The 19,554-nt window shown below is 33.6% G+C and overlaps 1 protein-coding gene across 1 annotated transcript in view; it reads right to left on the minus strand.

The window, feature by feature from the left end:
- Positions 1-533: 533 nt before the first annotated feature.
- Positions 534-19,554, minus strand: part of LOC145672695 (tryptase delta-like) — a 120,641-nt gene continuing 101,620 nt past the window's right edge. The window contains exons 6-7 of the mRNA XM_081741863.1: positions 5,767-5,919; positions 534-756 (exon numbers count right to left, since the gene is read on the minus strand). Of these exons, the coding sequence (XP_081597989.1) occupies positions 577-756; positions 5,767-5,919 (333 nt within the window). The 3' untranslated portion in view covers positions 534-576. The remainder of the gene's footprint in view (positions 757-5,766; positions 5,920-19,554) is intronic.

The following is a 19,554-nucleotide window of genomic DNA, read 5'->3' on the forward strand; positions in this document are numbered from 1 at the left end:
TATGCTTTGCAAGAATATGTTGAATTTTTGTGGATAATTGTGGAAAGTAAGGAGTTCCTACGCATGTTTTTACTTCTTCGGGAATAACTGTTTTAGGGGCTTCCACCGATCTACGTGTTTGTTTAAAACACTTTTGTAAGGTACGCGATTTACATCACTGAAAACGGAACTAACTGGTGTTCCGAAACGTGTAGAGAGTGTTTATTTTCCCCATGGGAGGATTTATTGGTGAATAACCAATTTTTTGTTAATTTGAATCATCCTCTCATGGTCCACATAATAATTTTACTCTATCTTTCTATCCAATGCCATACGTAATTTAGGATTGTATACAATAAAATTTTGAATATTTATTTATTTGTTGTTACTATAATGATTTGATCATGCCTTTCATAGAGTTGAGAGTTCACAAAAGAACAATGCAACCAAAGTCATGAAACATATACAATACTAGAATCATTCATCACAAGAAAATAATAACACATCTCAAAACAAATGTATTAAATATACATTAGCGAAAGTTATTAGAATTGTTGAAATGTTATAAACGGTAACGGAAGTAATAATAGTAATACTTTAAAGTAATTTGTAGCCTTGTACTTCACCACGCATGATTTTTCTAATCCATTCCAAATGTTGTGCTACTGGATTGAACAGCATAATATAGCTGGAATCTCCACATTCGTTGAGTGAACTATACGTAGATGTCATTCCTGTAAACACACCATTGCATATTAAAGGACTTCCAGAATCGCCCTGCAGGAAAAACACTTTAATGTATTAGTGTTCATTTATTTACTATCAACACAACAGGCTATTACCCAATTACAGTGTCGAGGATTACATAATTACATATTCATAAGGGTATTTTTAAATTTCTTAGGCGACATATCACATATATTCAATTCATTGTTATTTACACATATTCCATTAGCCTACACAAAACTGTTGTTCTCCAGATTGCTGATTCATTCAATATATTAGTTTATGATTTTTTACAATAACAGACGTAAGTACTTTTACGTGTTGTTAATGAAGAGACATGAAAATTCAATTAAGAAACTATGTCAGAAAAGCCCAAAATATTGAGTTACTTTCTGAATCAATTATATGACGTCTTTGTTTTAGTGTTGGAAGACGGAAGTTCTCAAGTATGGTTTTATAGCTGTCGTAAATAGGATAATTGTGAGTTTCTTTGTAGGTTAGAAATTAAAAAAAAAAAAAAAAGTTCTGTATTCTTTCTAATTGCTTACGATTTTTTGATTGAGACGGATTCCAAATAGTAGAAGCATACTCTGACACTGAACGAACATATGCATTGTACAACTTTTCTAAGGTTGAACAGGTGGTGCAATAGTTTTGGAGCTATAGACCTTTGAATTTTTTATTTTATTTTATTTTATTTATTTATTTATTTATTTTAGGTTTTCGGCAACCTATAACTCCGGAAGGAAGCATTTGTACACCCAGGTTGGCCTATACCTTTCCTCTTATCTTGGTGTCAGGAATCACCTTTCAAACGGTTTGAAACACCTTATCTATCTATATATATATATATAGGGTGTTAATGAACTATACCGACAAACTGTCTAAAATCGAGAAAAAGCTAAATTTGAACAGGCACTATTTCGAAATCCAGAAACTGTGGATGGTGGTCCTCATCAGCATAAAGGAAGCCACGCATATACAAACCAAAAATGCATATTACATCAATTTTCAATGGGTGTGCAGGGTACTCTGTACAGAGCATAAATCTCAAATATGCTCTCAATAGAGTTGAGTTGATTTTAGTTTAGCGTCCCTTGCAGCAGAGAGGCTATATGAGACGTGGACCTACTGATTAACGTGGAATCCGAACCACATGAGCTCCCGCCGGGAATCGAACCCGGGTCTCCCACGCCAAAGGCGCGTACGCTAACCGCTTAGCCACGAAGGAGCTCATGCTCTCAATGGAGTTTTTAGATATAACCTGATTTCAAGGAGGGTCCAAAGTAGGCAGGAAGCAAACCTTGACAACAATCTACATCCAGTACTTCGGAGGGAGATCGGAACTCTTACGATCAAGCAGCTCCATGTTTTCTTGTGTTCGGAATAACATGTGATGTGATGTATTTCGTCACGGTATATTTCACGTTTTCTTCACTTATAAGCGTGAAAGGAAACATCGCAGTACGGTTTTTCCCGAGTACGAGAGACCGTGCTGTTGACGATTCTTAACACTTCTGACATCGCGCCAAAGGATTCCGTGTTCACTGTTTCCAAGGCTTATCGTTTGTCTACTTTGGACCAATCATAAAGTCGGACCATATTTCAAAATTCGGTTGATGGCATGTGTTGGAATTTCACCCTCAGGGAATACTCTGCATGCCCATTGAACATTAATGAAATATATACAGGGTGTAACATAAATGCATAACCAAATGTGACGAGGTGATTCTGGGCATCTAAATAAGTAAAAATGTTCCTATAAACATGGGCCCGATGCCGCTTCGTTTCGGAGGTACAGGGTGTTCAAATATCGAGTTCCTCCATTGGCTCACTGTGAAAAAGTAAATGGAAGTGTTCAATATTACAGGAATAGTACAATCAAGTGGAATTATGCCTGTTCAAATACATTTACACTAACATAGAGAATGAAACTAATCAACATTTGTGGTTATTGGGTTGTCAGTGTTGCCAACCTGGAAAATATATTCTGATCTTTCTACGAAGTGGCAACATTGTTACTCTATAACAATACTTTGTGGATTTTAACATTTAATTACTTTGTGGTTTCACACATAAGTTATTCTCATGTGTATTCATTTGTAACGACACAATAACACATGAGACATCACTTTCATGCAAGAGTTGTGATCCATGAAACGTTGTTCCCTATTGTGTGTCGTTAATTTACTTCACACTTGGACGCTTTATCTTTCGAAAACGAAACGGAATCTGCCCCATGTTTATGAACGTTATGATGTCAGCAATCATATGGTAACGTGTGTACGTCTAATTCTATTTGAAAACAAACACTTTGTACCAAGTTGGCAACACTGACAACACAATAGCCTCAAATGTTGATTAGTTTCATTCTCTATGTTAGTGTAAACGTATTTGCAGAGGCATAATTCCAGTTGATTGCATTATATCTGTAATATTGAACATTTCAATCACTTTCTTATAGTGAACCATTGAAGGGACTCGACATTTGAACACCTTGTATCTCGGAACGAAGTGACATCGGACCCATGTTAATAGGAATATTTTTACTTATTTGGATGTCCGGAATCACCTCGTCACTTTTGGACATGCATTAATGTTACAACCTGTATATATATATATATATATATATATATATATATATATATATATATATATATATATATATATATCCAGTACTAAAATGAAAAGAGCAAGAACATTACCTTGTTGTCATCTGTGAATTTATTTCTCGTGAAGAGAACCCACACACTAATTAGTGTATAGATTCACTATGATATGTGAAATATAAATGTTTGGAGAATATACCCACACGCTGTCGACAGTTTTCGTGCGAGTTCGAGACACGTGAGTTTCAATACTGTATATTTTGGCGCATACGTTATATATAAAAATCCCTAGCATTCGGCTTGCTGCTAGCAGGCCTAGTTTTCATTTATGGTAATTATATATATATATATATATATATATATATATATATATATATATATATATGTGTGTGTGTGTGTGTGTGTGTGTGTGTGTACTTCAAATTGTTTCTCGTCAAACATACGATAATATTATACGTCGACATCTCAACTATTCTTATTATTAGATTATTATTATTAATAATAATAATCATAGCACCTAATGCTAATAAAATTATGATGAGGTAACATATCTAAAATCCTGGCTTTTAATATTTGTTTTCGTGGAGAAGGAGTGGCAAATGACATGGGCGCCCGAAGAAAATTTTCTAGGGATGCTCATATCCCTGGTTTCTATATTACGTGTGGTATTTCGTATTTGTAATACAAATACGAAATACCACACGTAATATAGAAACCAGGGATATGAGCATCCCCTAGAAAATTTCCTCCTTCAGGGCGCCCATGATAAATGTTAGTATTGCACGGGGCAGTAAATGATGCTATTGCATGGAGCAGCATTGCCTAGAGCCAGTTCTATTCGAGAGTATGACTCAGGTTTCATTTAATACTTCTTTTGCAACAGTGTTGATCTCTAAAAGTGTTCTCGAAATGTTGTCTTTCTTTCTTTAATACTTATTCTGAGACTGCACCAGGCATATTGAATGGAATTAATATGCAAGGATTGAGCAGCTTATTCCATCATAAAGAGCTGCATTGGAATTACTATTAACTTTCAAAATAAAATAAGAAATTAAGATATTTTACATATGTGCATCACCTATACCTCAACCCACGAGTAATAAAAGGTATGATCAGAAAGTGCAGTGAATGAAGTTGCACAGTGCCATATAAAGACGTATCCATTTCAGCTAGTAACAATGGTATCCTAAACCTTTTGCAACGTCAATGTTGAGTTTGAACAAGTTGTGACATGTTAGTTGGCTTCCAGAGGCAGAAGAGTGAGGAAATGTTCAGAGTGTATGTCGCGCGCCAATATTGAGTATTGTTTTAAGCTGGCTAAAAGTGCCCAAGAAGTTCACCAATGTCAAAATCAGTGTATGGCGATCAAACGGTAGCATTGAAGACTGTTTACAAGTGGATGAGCGGATTCAAAAGCGACAAGGAGACGGTTGAAAACAAGCAACGATCGATACGTTCTTCGACGTCAAAAACAGATGAACATTTTCAAAAAGTGGCACAAAGGATTTATTCAAACAGGCGAATGACTATTCGTGAGCTTTCCGAAGAACTAAACATCTTGTATGGGTCCGTGAAAAGCATTTTAACTGCTGATTATATGTGCAAATGACTTCCTTCTTCACCATGAAAATGTGCCATGTCACACCTTGCTTTTGATTTGCGAGCTTTTGCCCGGAGAAAGTATTTCTACCAGTCCACATCCGCGTTATTCACCAGATTTAGCACCATATGACTTCTGGCTCTTCAAAAAATTAAACGAATGCTTAAGGGAAAACGTTTTAACACCATTCCTGACATTGAGAGAGCCCTAACAGAGCAGTTGAACTCCCTTCTACTAGAAGTCTTCCAGAAATGCTTCCAACCAGGGATTCAACGTTGTGCTAAGTACACTGCTAGCTATTACACTACTTTGAAGGAAATTAAATCAAATTCCAGGTACTTTGTTTCTTGTATTTTATTACTTTGTTTCTTGTACTTTGTTACTTTGTTACTTTGTTTCATATTACTTTTTTTTTTTTTTAAGTGGAATCGCTCGACATTGAGTGTTCGCATGTTCTAGCTTTCATAATCATTAAAGTATGACGAATAAAACATACCTTAACTAATAGTTCACACCCCTTAATTAAATATGAAGTACTGTAGTTAATTTGCTAACTTCTAACAACAAGAGTTTCAATTTATTTAAGTTATAAGAGGGAAGGGTTATTCGAAAAATATTAAGTGTAGCAAATTCACCCATTCCCCTAGAATTTTGCACTGTGGCCAGATCGCAACACGACATTCTATATATGTTCACTATGTTCACTCTTAAGAAAACATAAACCACTTTGATTTCTAGTAATCAGCTAATGAGCTTTAGTTTGAGAATGTGCTCGTTAGCGAATTCTTGTAAAAGATTAAACAATGAATTTGTTTAATCGTTTTGCTGTACAACGTTTAGAATTTAACTTACTTGGCACATGGCTGAATTATATTCCTCTGCACTCACAACGCATATATCTTCATCTTGAATTATTAAAGTGTGACCACTTCTTCTCATACATTCATCATGATCTAAGACTACAACGTCCAGTTTCTTCAAACATGGGGACACTATACCTCCTTCCTAGGAAAATAAGGAATAATTAGCAAACACCTTAACATTGGTACTTAATGAAAGAAAAATATACATACAAGTACGCTAACACTTTCTGCAAGGGTGATATAGAAGTTTCAGTAATTTCTGTATAATGTAGGTACATTGTTTTGTTATTATCCCACAATGTTAGGATGTAACGTTTGCTCAAGAAGGCTCTGGTGTAGTGGACATATAATAATCGTTTTATTTTATTTTACTAGATTTGAACTTAACAAGTTAGATGGACAAAACCGTTTTTTTTATATAAAAACCGGAAACCGGTCTCTATAAAAACCGAAAACCCAATATTTCAATTTTCCCCAAAACCGGTTCGGTTTTCACCGAAACTGGTTTCGGTTTTCTCTAAAACCTGGTTTGGTTTCTCACCAGAGTAGAGTTTCGTTCTTCTCTGAAAACCGGATCCGTTTATAACAAAAGCAGTTTTGTTTTTTAAAAAATATTGGTTTTCAAGCATATCGGTTTCGGTATGCACTTCCTGTCTATGAGAATTTCCAACGAAACACTAATCTGGTCAGAAATAGAACCAGTTTTTTTTTATAAAACCGAGACAATTTTAGTAAAAAACCGTACCGGTTTTGAAGAAAACCGAAACCGGATCCGGTGAAAAACCGAAGCGGTTTTGAACAAAAATGAAACCGGTTTCGGCGAAAAACCGTTTTTTGAAAATTTTCAAAACTTGGTTCGGTTTTTCTAAAAACTAGAAACCGAAAAGCCGGTTTTGTGCCCACCACTAGTTAGAACCCATTTACAGTGTTCATACATTGTGTACACTATTTTTACAGATATTTTCATTGTTACAAATTCCTTTTACTACATTTTTCTTAAAGGTTTCTATCTCACAACTTAAAATCAATTTCTTTATTGTTTTTACTTATACTATTATAAGTGGTACTCATTTTCCGTGTTGGCGACTTTTGGAGTTTATTAGTCCTAGGTTTTCTGGAATAAAATATATCAACGTTATCTGGTCGTGTGTTTGGAGATGGAACATGAATATGAAAAGATGAAATAAGCTTGTTACAGTCAATTTTACCATTAAATGTTTTATAAAGAAATGCCACGTCAATTAGAGTTCTTGTCACAAACTCATGATACTAAAATTGCTATTTACGAGTCACTGCTACCTGTTTATGGGTACATGTGTTGGCAATATTACTTTTGAAGAGCGGATTCCAAATAGTACTTGCATATTCCAGTTTGCAGAACGAACATAGACTTTATCAAGTTTGTGAAGTGTTTTAGTTTCTTTGAATTCTCGCCCAGTTCTAAGTATCAATCCTCGCACTTCATTAATGATGATGTCAATATGACAATCGAATATTAATTTGGAATCATATAAAAGACCTAAATCCCTAACTGTTTCAGGAGTTGGTAGTATCTTGTCAATTGAATATGAAAAATGTGTCGATACCTTTCATCTTGTAAATATCATTACTTCACACTTCTTAATATTTATTTCAAGTAAATTTTCCTCCACCAATTAACTACAGAGATCAGATCGTATTGTAGCTTCTCACAGTCATGAATAGAATTTATTGAATAGTAAATTTTTACACTATCTGCAAATAATAATTTATTTGAGTTTTGTATGCAACTAGGAAGGTCATTAATAAATATTGAGAGAAGCAAGGGACCCAGGTTGGAACCCTGCGGGACCCCAGACAGTATTGAGTAATAATTTGATCGGCATCTTTTATACCTAGATATACAATAAATTGTTTACGTTTTCTTAAATAAGATGAATTTAATAAGAGACAACGAAAAATGAAACTGATTGAGTTTGTGCAATAGTTTATTGTAGTTTACGATATCAAAAGCGAAGGAAAAATCCGTGTATACTACGTCAACCTGAACCCCCTGATCCAGTGAATGTGCAATATAATTAGAAAATTGAATGCGAGATGCTTGTTAGTTGGGATGTTAAGAGTCTAGTTGGCAAGCCTAGAAGAATGACACATTGTGTAGGCCAAGAACGTAGGCGGATAAAAGGAAATCAAGTTTCCAAGGTATGATTGGTATTGGCATAGCATAAAATTTGTGAATATTCATTATTATTATTATTATTATTATTATTATTATTATTATTATTATTATTATTATTATTATTATTATTATTATTATTACTCTCAAAATCTAAATTACAATTCGCTTTTGTAACATGAAATAGCATTTCTATAACTTTAACAATTTAATTTACGAAATACTATTTTATTAGATTATTATGTTTTAAAATGAAAGTGAATTATTATGAGGATTAGAACCTGTCTAGTAAAAGGAAAACATTTGATGAAGGTTTTATAGAAAAAGTACTAGATAATACATATTGTAGTGACTACTTTTAAGTAACATTGGCGTCAAAGTGCCAAATCATACTATCACAAGTGGTATAACTTTAGTTCTGGTACAATAGAAATGTGAAGTTTTAATAAGGTTAACCAATACCTCTTATTAGATAAATTTATGCCTATTATATTAAACAAGTTTCTATAATTTTACGAGATTTAATTAGTGTGATGATCTATTATTATTTTGCGAAATGTAATTGTGAAATGACTGCTTTAATGATATTCTTTTTTTTTTTTTTTTTTGTTTATTTTTATCAGTCTGAATATTTTAACAACACAATTAAGCACTTATGTGATGGTAGTTCTTCCGCCTTTACTTACGATTTGTGTTTTATACCATGATACTACAAGAAGTGCATGTTTTCATTCCTATTACCGCACTATAATAAAGATTATTATTATTATTATTATTATTATTATTATTATTATTATTATTATTATTATTATTATTATTATTATTATTATTATTTATCAATTAAATTCTGTACATGTGCAACGTATGTTCTCATTTGGAGTATGGTACAGTAATTTGAATAATGAAGCCAAGTACTCCGTTAATGCCATGGAGTCTATTGCGAATAACTTCCTAGCCTGGTTTCCATGGTAGTTCAAAGATTTCAAAGATATGAGCTTGCCTTGTACATTTAAATAACTCTACCTGTTACCTTTAACTGATAGGCGTTATATTTTCGATCTGAATTTTTTTCATAATATTCTTCATGAATGTTTCTCTATTGATGGCTTATTTTCCATAAGAACTTCTTAACCTAACATTAGAAATTTTGTTCCTTTTGTTTCTGATGTTTCTACTTTAGAATCTTCTATTTATAAAACTATAGATACTGCAAAACAAACGTTACTCTGTTTTAGATATTTTCCAGGCTAACTTTACTGAATTCGTTCAGAAGTTATTAAATTTCCAAAGGATCTATAACGTTTAATTTAGAAACATTTTCTCCTTTCACTTATGAAAAACAAACGCTACTCTGTTTTAGATATTTTCCAGGCTAACTTTGCTGAATTTCGGTCAGAAGTTATTAAATTTCCAAAGGATCTATAACGTTTAATTTAGAAACATTTTCTCCTTTCACTTATGAAAAACAAACGCTACTCTGTTTTAGATATTTTCCAGGCTAACTTTGCTGAATTTCGTTCAGAAGTTATTAAATTTCCAAAGGATCTATAACGTTTAATTTAGAAACATTTTCTCCTTTCTCTTATGAAAAACAAACGCTACTCTGTTTTAGATATTTTCCAGGCTAACTTTGCTGAATTTCGTTCAGAAGTTATTAAATTTCCAAAGGATCTATAACGTTTAATTTAGAAACATTTTCTCCTTTCACTTATGAAAAACAAACGCTACTCTGTTTTAGATATTTTCCAGGCTAACTTTGCTGAATTTCGTTCAGAAGTTATTAAATTTTCAAAGAATCTATAACGTTTAATTTAGAAACATTTTCTCCTTTCACTTATGAAAAACAAACGCTACTCTGTTTTAGATATTTTCCAGGCTAACTTTGCTGAATTTCGTTCAGAAATTATTAAATTTCCAAAGGATCTATAACGTTTAATTTAGAAACATTTTCTCCTTTCACTTATGAAAAACAAGCAAAAGAAAAATGGTAAATTTTGTATTACTTTAGTAAGTCAGGCTCTTAAGTGTTGTTAATTCGTAATTTAAACTTCTATCTTTTTTTATTTTCCTATCATCTTTTCTTTTCTTCCAGGTTTAATCTTTATATTTTTTTCGGATATTGCACTTTTTCCTTTTTATCTTAGTTACGAGTCTTTATTTGCATGTCATATGAAATCTTTTCTAATTTTTTGTATGTTCAATTTATTGTTGTCATTACTACTACTATTATTATTTTACGATATCGAGTGCATGTATAGCTTGTGTTGTTGGTGTATTTTGCCTCCTGTTAAATGTAATCTAAGACTGTTGTATATGTAGGGTTGCACGTATCATATGCCAGCTGTCTGGGCGCACTTGTGGCTATGTATGCCGTTTGCTGCCTAACAGACACTCAAACATTATTATTATTATTATTATTATTATTATTATTATTATTATTATTATTATTATTATTATTATTATTTAGTCCAAGGAACTAGAAGAATAATAAGGTACATTTTCAAACAATGGCGTGAGTTAAAAATGCCAGATCATATGTATATTTATACATATTACTTGTAAGATCAAGACTAGAATTTGGTGTAGTTATTTAGAATAGTATATATATATATATATATATATATATATATATATATATATATATATACAATATTGGCAGAAAAATTGAGTCAGTCTATAAAAGTTTTATTAGGCTACTGTGTCGTAAAATGAATAGAAATTACTACTCACGTAGTTAATGAATATTGCAATCAATTTTGAGGATTGTTTCAGTAGATAATATATATATATATATTGTAGGTTACATTGCATGCAATATGGTTATTTTTGTCTGATGAGGTGCTGTATTTTTGCCATTAGACTGCATACAAATCAACATTATTATTATTATTATTTAGCTCTTATAACGGTTTACAGGGCAAGAATCTTATTATCCAACGCAGGTATCTTATTATCCAACTACACTTACTATTTGCTCTTATATAATTATTTATTTATATTTATTTATATTTATTTATTTATTTATTTATATTTCATATCATGGAGACTCATACTCAAGACGCCAGATTCTTAAATGTGCCCAAAACTGCCTTAGCTGTCACATTCTATAAATTCAAATTCATACGCCACTGTGAATAAATACTTAAGCTACTCGTTATAGCCCATATTCAAACTATTCATTAAGAACGATGGAGTAGGGGCTATAAACTTAAATAAAATTCTCGAGCACTGAACTCTACACAGAAAATTTCGCACGAACAAAAATCCATTTCTCCCAATACGAACAACACCCCATGTTTACACTCGTCAGCCTATTAGAAGTATATGCAAACAAAATTTACTAATTTACACTTCTAACATACACATTGCTGTGTGAAACGATCCATATTTCTGTACTGTACTCATTTTAAATGTATATATTCTGAAAATCAACCAGTTGGGTATTCGCAGAAAGAAAAAAAAAAGAAAGATATTTAAAGCTGTTAAATAGCAATAATTCCGATCTCCGACGACGGGAGTAGAGTTCTGAATAACCGGTCCTAGTTAAGAATGTAAGCAAAGGTTAATTTTATTCAATATTAGTTTATTTGACTACAGGACGTATAACAATTTTTAGGGTAGGTCATCAATAGGGTACTTTTTCGATTTAATTACTCACGGAAATTGTAGTCGTTGAATAATCTATATATATAAAATTGAAAATCACTATGTTTGTGACTAATTCTCCTGAACCGCCTCACCGATCTCGATCAAATTTGTAACATGGATGAGGTTCGAGGCTGGGCTGGTTTTAGACTATCCACTTTGATGGTAGAACTGAGGGGTTAGGGGAGGGGTATAAAAATTAATAAAACTTAATAACTCCTAAACCACTCGACCGATCTTGATCAAATTTTCAACATAGATGAGGTTCAGACCTGGGATCGGTTTTGTGATTTAAATTTGACGGAGCAATATAGGGGAGGAGAAGGAGGGGGAGATATATAAAAATCAATTTATATAAGACTGAAAGTGACTATTTTTGTAACTTAATAACTCTTGAACTATCCGACCGATCTCAATTGAATTTTCAAGATACATGAGGTTCGAATCTCAAAACATTTTCGTAATTTCACTTTAACGGTAGATCCTAGGGTAGGGGCAGAGGAGGGGGACGTATAAATAAAAACTAATAAAACTTAATAACTTTTGAACCACCCAACCAATCTCGATCAAATTTTCAACATATATGAGGGTCGCACCTCGTTTTTTATCGTTTTACTTTGACGAGCGAACGTAGCGGAGGGGGAGGAAGGAGATATATGTTAAAAAATAAAAAAGAAAAATGACTGCCTTTGTTACTTCATCACTCTTGAACCACCCGACCGATCTCAATCAAATTTTCAACATACATGAGGGGCAGGGATTACTTTAAGCTATTCACTTTGACGATGCAACGTAGGAGACGGGGAGAGAATTTTAAAAATGATCAGAAATGACTAATATTAGTGTTGAATCAATAGTTTTCGGGGTCGATGAGAGAAACAGTGATACTTCTTATGCTGTTTCAATCCAAGTTCAGCCCTGATGGTTGGGAAGGGGGATGGTACAACGTAGGGGAAGGGGATAAACATTTTAAAATAACGAAAATGACTAATATTAATGTGGAATCCATAGTTTTAGGAGTAGCTAAGATTTACAGTGACAATTCTGATGCCATGTGCCACAACACGGAGGAGGGGAAGGGGGAGCTATATATAATAATGATCGAAAATGAACAATATTAGTGTCTCATCCATAGTTTTCGTGATAATTCAGATGAACAGTTACATTTCTGATCCGGTTAAATCCAAAATCAGCCCCGCCACTTGCGGGAGGAGCAGAAAGATATATATATATGAAAAGAATGGCCACTATGGCCACTATCAGTGTCGAATTTATAGTTTTCTGGGTCACTTAAATGAACAGTGATACTTTCGATCCCGTTTAAATCCAAATTCAAACCCGCAGCTTGGGGGAGGGGGGAGAAGAGATATTTGAAAATCTGCTGAATTCACATTTTTTGGGAGTCGCTGAGATGAACGGTGACACTTCTGACGCCATGGCCAGCAACATGGAGGACGGGGAAATATATATATGTATATATATGTAAATGGTCAAAAATGGCCGATATTAGTTTTGAATCTATAGTTCTTGCGGTCGCCGAGATGAACAGTGACACTTCTGATGCTGTTTAAATCCCTTTTCAGCCCCGACACTTCGGGGATGAGGAGGGGTAACACACATTAAAATGATCGAAAATGAGCAATATCAGTGTTGAATCCATAATTTTCGGGGACACTAAGATAAACGTTGATACTTGTGATGCGGCATAGATACAAATTCAGCCATACAACCTGGGGGATTGGGCAAGGGGTCATTATACTTCAGCTTGAAATGCAAGTTATTATCAATCTACAACATCGTATTATATGATCTTCGGAACTTGGTGACAAGCTATATGGTTCATATCATAAGATATAAATATAAAAACGTAAGACAAATTTTTCGGAAGTAATATAGGTATATAAACGAATAACTTAGTTATATATTGAAAAGTTGATTTCTAGGTAAAAATCGACTACAAAGAAATATGTTGAGCTACGCTAAACTACATCTGAACCGTCGCATTAAATGAAATTGCTAGGAGAAATGCGCTGTGTACTAATAAAGACAAGTTACATGTATATTATGATATAAACAGATCTGATTTCTAAATGAGTTACTTATTATTTTAAGCCGAAACAGATGAATAATTCTGAATCCAGTAATACATTGTCATTAAATAAGTTACTAAATATTATCACACATACCATAAATCTACTCACAATACACATATATTACTGCACACATATAAATACATATTACTACATGAAATAAAAATCTACATATCTAACTACGGATACACTTTTCTGAAAATCAACACATCTTTTAATCGGCTCTGATGTGAAAAAATGGGGTGATAATTAGGACCAGGTAGTCCTTGTACTAAACTAACTCATTTTCTAAATTATATTGCTAAAATTAATCATAGTGGGATAGATTAAAGAAGATCTTCTTCTGAGGGGAAAGGAATCTTCACGTCCTTATGCAACTCATACCGAGTTTTGGAAGCTAGGCCAAATGAGAGTAAATAGGAGTCCCTACTAGGATTTACTCGGACATTTTAATGTTTAGTTTCAGGAATTCAAAAACTAAGTACACTACCATGTTTCCCTAGATTAAAAATATACTACACACATACACAACTATATTAAGGACACGCTATCGGACCTAATTATATGACGAATGGAAAAGCAAAAAAATTCTGTGTTGAATCTCCAAACGTTACTTAACAATGCTCACAAACCGGAAAGTCAGATTTCATTGGCACTATGAACCTATCCTGGGATGATTTCAATTTCCAACATGGCGATCACAGCAAGAGATTCCATATTTTATATTTTCCTATTAGTTTCATGGACGAAATTCAGCAATTTAGGACTCCATAAACTTCCAAATTGTCCATTTCGAGATTTAAACTATTGTTACATGTACATTCAGAAGTTTTCCTGTAAAGTTAATCAAAATTGTTACTGCGTCGATATATGCTGTTTACTCTACGATGGTTGCACAACAAAGACGAGGTAGAGACGCGCTAATTTGCTGAGGTTGCACCTAGTTCCCAACCACATCGCAGGAATTTCGCGCGGCGGGATTACAATACGAAGGAAAGTTGTAAAAACCGGATCAAACCAAATTTTAGCAGGATATGGGCATCTCATCGGGACGAAGGGGGTTCAAAGTGTCCTACCAAATATTGGATTGGTGGAAAATTCAGAAAATTCTATCCAAGTACTGACCTATGAATAATCTTGATATAATAAAGCATATTTCATAATTATCCAAATGAGATGCCTATACACGAAAAGTTACGGAGAAAAATAATATATAAATAAAAGAAATTTCCCGAGGACCAATATTTTTTAATTATTCTGAAACTTCTAAATTATTATTTTTTGGACTAAAACAAAAACGAATTTGGTATGTAAACTGAAAAGTTATAGAGTAAAACATGATCATATATATTATTGTTATACAGTCTGGTTGAAAATTATTCGGACCGAACAAAAAATGTATACTACCTCAGCTGTAACTGAAGGTTACAGGTATTATTATCAAATAAAAAATGAGTTGATATGTACTAAAGCTGTATGAAAGATACGCATGAACTTGTATTTATATTAGATAAATAAAATAACAAAGTTTTTAGTAATGTAGGTTAAATCAATAGCATAGCATACAGGGTGAGTTTAGGTTGAACATTTCACAATATAACAGTGTACATATTTAAAACTGCTCTGGATACAATGCAACTGGTACAAAATCACTCAGCCCGGAACTAACTGATCTTTCCAACATACATTGACTTCCATGTACTTTTTGTATGATGGATGTTACCATGAACAGACTGGTGGAGTAGCTATGGGGTCTCATCTCTCTTCTGTCACTGCCAACTTCTACATGGAGTGGTTTGAACATGAAGCTCTCGACGCGGCGGTTCTCAACCATCCTGCTTCTATAGATACGTTGATGATACTTTTGCTATCTGGTCACATGGTCCTGAAATACTACAGGAATTTCTCAACAGTCGTCAACCTCAAATAAAATTCACCACGGAAGTTGAGCAGAATGGATGCCTCCCCTTTCTTGATATTGTTGTTTGCCGTAAACCTGATGAAATATTAGAACAGAGCGTATATTGGAAGCTGACACATACGAATCTTTATCTCAACTCAAACAACTTCAATCACAAGTCACAACACTTACAGCGCTAAACACCTTGACCCATAGAGCAGTCTCCGTAAGCGACCAGGAAAGTTTTCAAGAAGAATTCAACCATTTTCGTTTAACGCTACAAGAGAATTGCTACAGGCTTACAGAGATCAACATGGCCATAAAAAGGGCCGTTACTTCCCAACACAAAATGATGATAAAAGTTAAGAGTGAAGATTATCTCTCTACTACCTTATTGCCTTTCATCGGCTGCGCCTCCAAAAAACTCACCAGATTACTTGCCAGACATGATATAAAAGTGATTTATAAACCCCCAGCCAACATCAGACCATTACTCAAACTAGCGAAAGACGACCCTCAACTGCGCACTCCTGGTATATACCATGTACCAAGTGAATGTGGTAGAACATACATAGAGCAGAGTGGACGTACAAGAGAATAACGATGCAAAGAACACAATAGCTACATATTATTCCAGCAACGCTAAAAGTCAAGACTAGCAGAGCATAGCCTAGAGCTTCGACACAGAATTGATTTTACAAATACCATCATAGTGGCCAAGTCCAGCAATTTTTGGGACGGAATAATAAAGGAGGCCATAGCTATCTCACGGGAAAGGATCAGTCTCAATAGAGACTATGGTTTCAACTCAGCCCTATCTGGTCCGTCCTTTTTAGGAACAAAAACAGACATTCAACAAAGAAATTTCTTGTAGCCACAATGACAGCCAATCATGAGCCAGCATCCCTCAGCCAATCCAAAGCCAGCATTTCCCTCAGCCAATCACAAGCACTCATTCATAGCTCTGTCCCTAAATATCCACCATATACACATGATGATGTTTCTGGTCTCTTCATTACAATTCCTAAAGATGAATCCGATGTCTGCATTTGAAACGTCGGATGCCAATACCTTCACCTGGATAATAGCCCGAGAAGAGTTACTAAAAACGATGTACACGTTTATGAGTTTCAGAAAGATTACCTATTGATACAAGAAAGCCACAGGAAGAATACGTTGGACGTATGAAGTGGTTAAAGTGGATACAGACCATTTAGTTGGTACAAGAATAAGAAATAAAGTAGACAGAAATAAGAACAGATAGAAGAGAAAACCAAAAGACATTTATAGGATAGAAGCGCTAAACACAATATAAATACAACAATGTGTTAAAAAAGTTAAGAAGTGTGTGAAGAGAGAGAAAATGCATACAAGAGAGAGACTGCGAAGAATGTGGAAAGGTAATTCCAATAGTGCAAAGAGGATGTTGAGATAAAGAAGAGAAAGATAGTTTGACAAAGAATATAGGGAAGTGAAAGAGAGATCAGTCAAACAAAAGTGTAAAAAATAAACTGAGATAATCAGAAAACAGAATAATTTTTTTTAATTAAAAAGAAAACGTGCAAAAACAATTTAAATCGATAGAAATGAAGCTCAAAAAACATTAGATAATTTTATATGAAAAGTTTATAGCTGAACAAAAGAAAAGATTTTTAGAATAAATGCACATTATGAAGAAACAAAACAAGAGAAATCTTATCGGATGGAACTATTTTATTAAATGATTAAAAAACATATGTTTATTAATTAAAAGAAGGAACAAATGAAAATGGAAAAGAGGAAGAATATAACAAAATTGAAGAGCAGAAAACTCAAAACAAAGAATGTTGAAGAATACAGAAAGATATGAAGGCAACAGAGGCACTCTAAAAAAACTCAATAATAACAGGACACTTGGATTTGCAATATAAATCCTGGATCAATAAAAATAAAAAGACATTCTCATCAGTTGTTTAGTTGAAGTAATAGAGAAGACTTCAACTAGACACAAATCCGAGAGGAATGAGAATAATAATCTTTTATGTATTGCAGATAGGGGACTCTAAAAACAATAACTGGAACACAAAGGGCCTTATACAGAGTCATTTTAATGAGTAATTAGTGCCATATTAAAGAGTTCTACTAACGTATATTTCCCGCAGTAGTCAGGCTTTTAGTATGGCACTAATCGTACGTCAAAACGACTCTGCATAAGGCGGAAAGTTATTAAATATGCTATTTCAAAGACTCCAGAAATATCTAGATAAAACGACAAGAAGCTACTGGTGTGATTTTACGAATTCAAATTGAAGTATAAATCAAATAGACTGGTTGCAATGGTAATAGAAGGAAAGATAAAGAAATATATACCTATTATACGACTGTAAATATTAATCCATCGTATTATAGTATAGAGGGCTGCTTAGGCTGAATTTCTAAATGCCATATAAACAAAGAAGAATAAAATAATCCATGTGCAGAAGAGAAGAGCACTCCATATGCAGTGAAATTATTGGAGATTATCAGTGCGCAACCAACTATCCACCAAATATTTACCATTCGACAAATACTCCAAAAGAAGTGGGAATACAATACCCCAGTACATCAATTATTCATTGATTTTAGAAAGGCTAACGAGTCAGTTAGGAAAGAAACATTGTACAGAATTCCAACAGAATTTGGAATATCAAAAAAGTTAGTTAGACTAAACAAGTTATGTTTAAACGAATCACAAAGAAAAGTCCGGGTAAGAAATTTTTTCTTCACTAGCTTTCACGTCGAGAATGGCCTGAAACAAGAAGATGCGTTGTCGACACTGTTACTCAACTTTGTCCTATAATACGCTATAAGGAAAATCAAAGATAGCAATCAGGGATAAGAGCTGAATGATATTCACCAGGTTATGGCATACGCTGATGATGTAAATTTAATAGGGGACGATAGGAAAACAATAGAAAGAAACGCAGAGGTCTTATTAAATGCTTGTAGGGACGTGGGTTTACAATTAAATGCAGAGAAAACGAAATACATTGAAGTTTGTCACGATTGTAGTACTGCCTATTATGGATGCGTTAAAATATTAAATAATACTTTTGATAAAGTGGATACTTTCAAATATCTAGGCTCAATGTTAATAGAGCAAAACCATGTTCACGAAGAAATTAAATGTCGACTAAAAGCAGGGAATTCGTGTTATTATTCAGTTCAAAATCTCTTGTCCTCACGAATTCTGTCGACAAATTTGAAGCTTGCAATATCAATAAAATGGTCATCATGGCTGTTCTGTATGGTTGCGAAACATGGTCGCTTACTCTGAGGGAAGAACGTAGATTGAAAGTGTTTGAGATCAAGATCCTGAGACGAATATTCGGACCCAAGAGGAACGGGAAAGGGAACGGCAGAAACTTCATAACAAGAAACTATATAATTTATGCCATTTACCAAATATCGTTAGGGGCATCAAATGTAGGAGGCTCAAGTGGACAGGACATGTAACCAGAATGGAATAAAATAGGAATGCTTTCAAAGTTCTAACTGGAATTCCAATCGGAAAACGACAATTAGGAAGACCTAGTAGCAGTTGGGAGGACAATATTAAGATTGATCTCGCAGAAATAGGAATACAAAGTAAAAATTGTATCCAGTTGGCTAAGGATAGAAGTCAGTGGAGAGCTTTTATGAATGCGACATTTAACCTCCGAGTACCATAGGTCATAGACTTAGTTAGTTATATACAGAAGAGTAAAATGTTGAAGAGAACCAGAAGTTTGTATAGAAACTGGATCTTATATAATGAAAGTAGCAATGGAAGGATATTTTTAAATCATAAAACATGTTATTTTAAAAGCAATTAAAAGCAGTACTATTGGAACAGTGTTTATTAAGTCTGTTCAACTTTAAGCTCAGATTATAAAATTATAATGTAGAAAGATACGAAGAAAAAAGTAATAGAAAACGCTTCAACAACTGGAAAAAGAAGGAAGACGATTAAGATGAACAATGAATCAA

The sequence above is a fragment of the Thermobia domestica genome, chromosome 16 (assembly GCF_964235325.1).
Source record: "Thermobia domestica chromosome 16, izTheDome1.hap1.1, whole genome shotgun sequence".
Classification (NCBI taxonomy): domain Eukaryota; kingdom Metazoa; phylum Arthropoda; class Insecta; order Zygentoma; family Lepismatidae; genus Thermobia; species Thermobia domestica.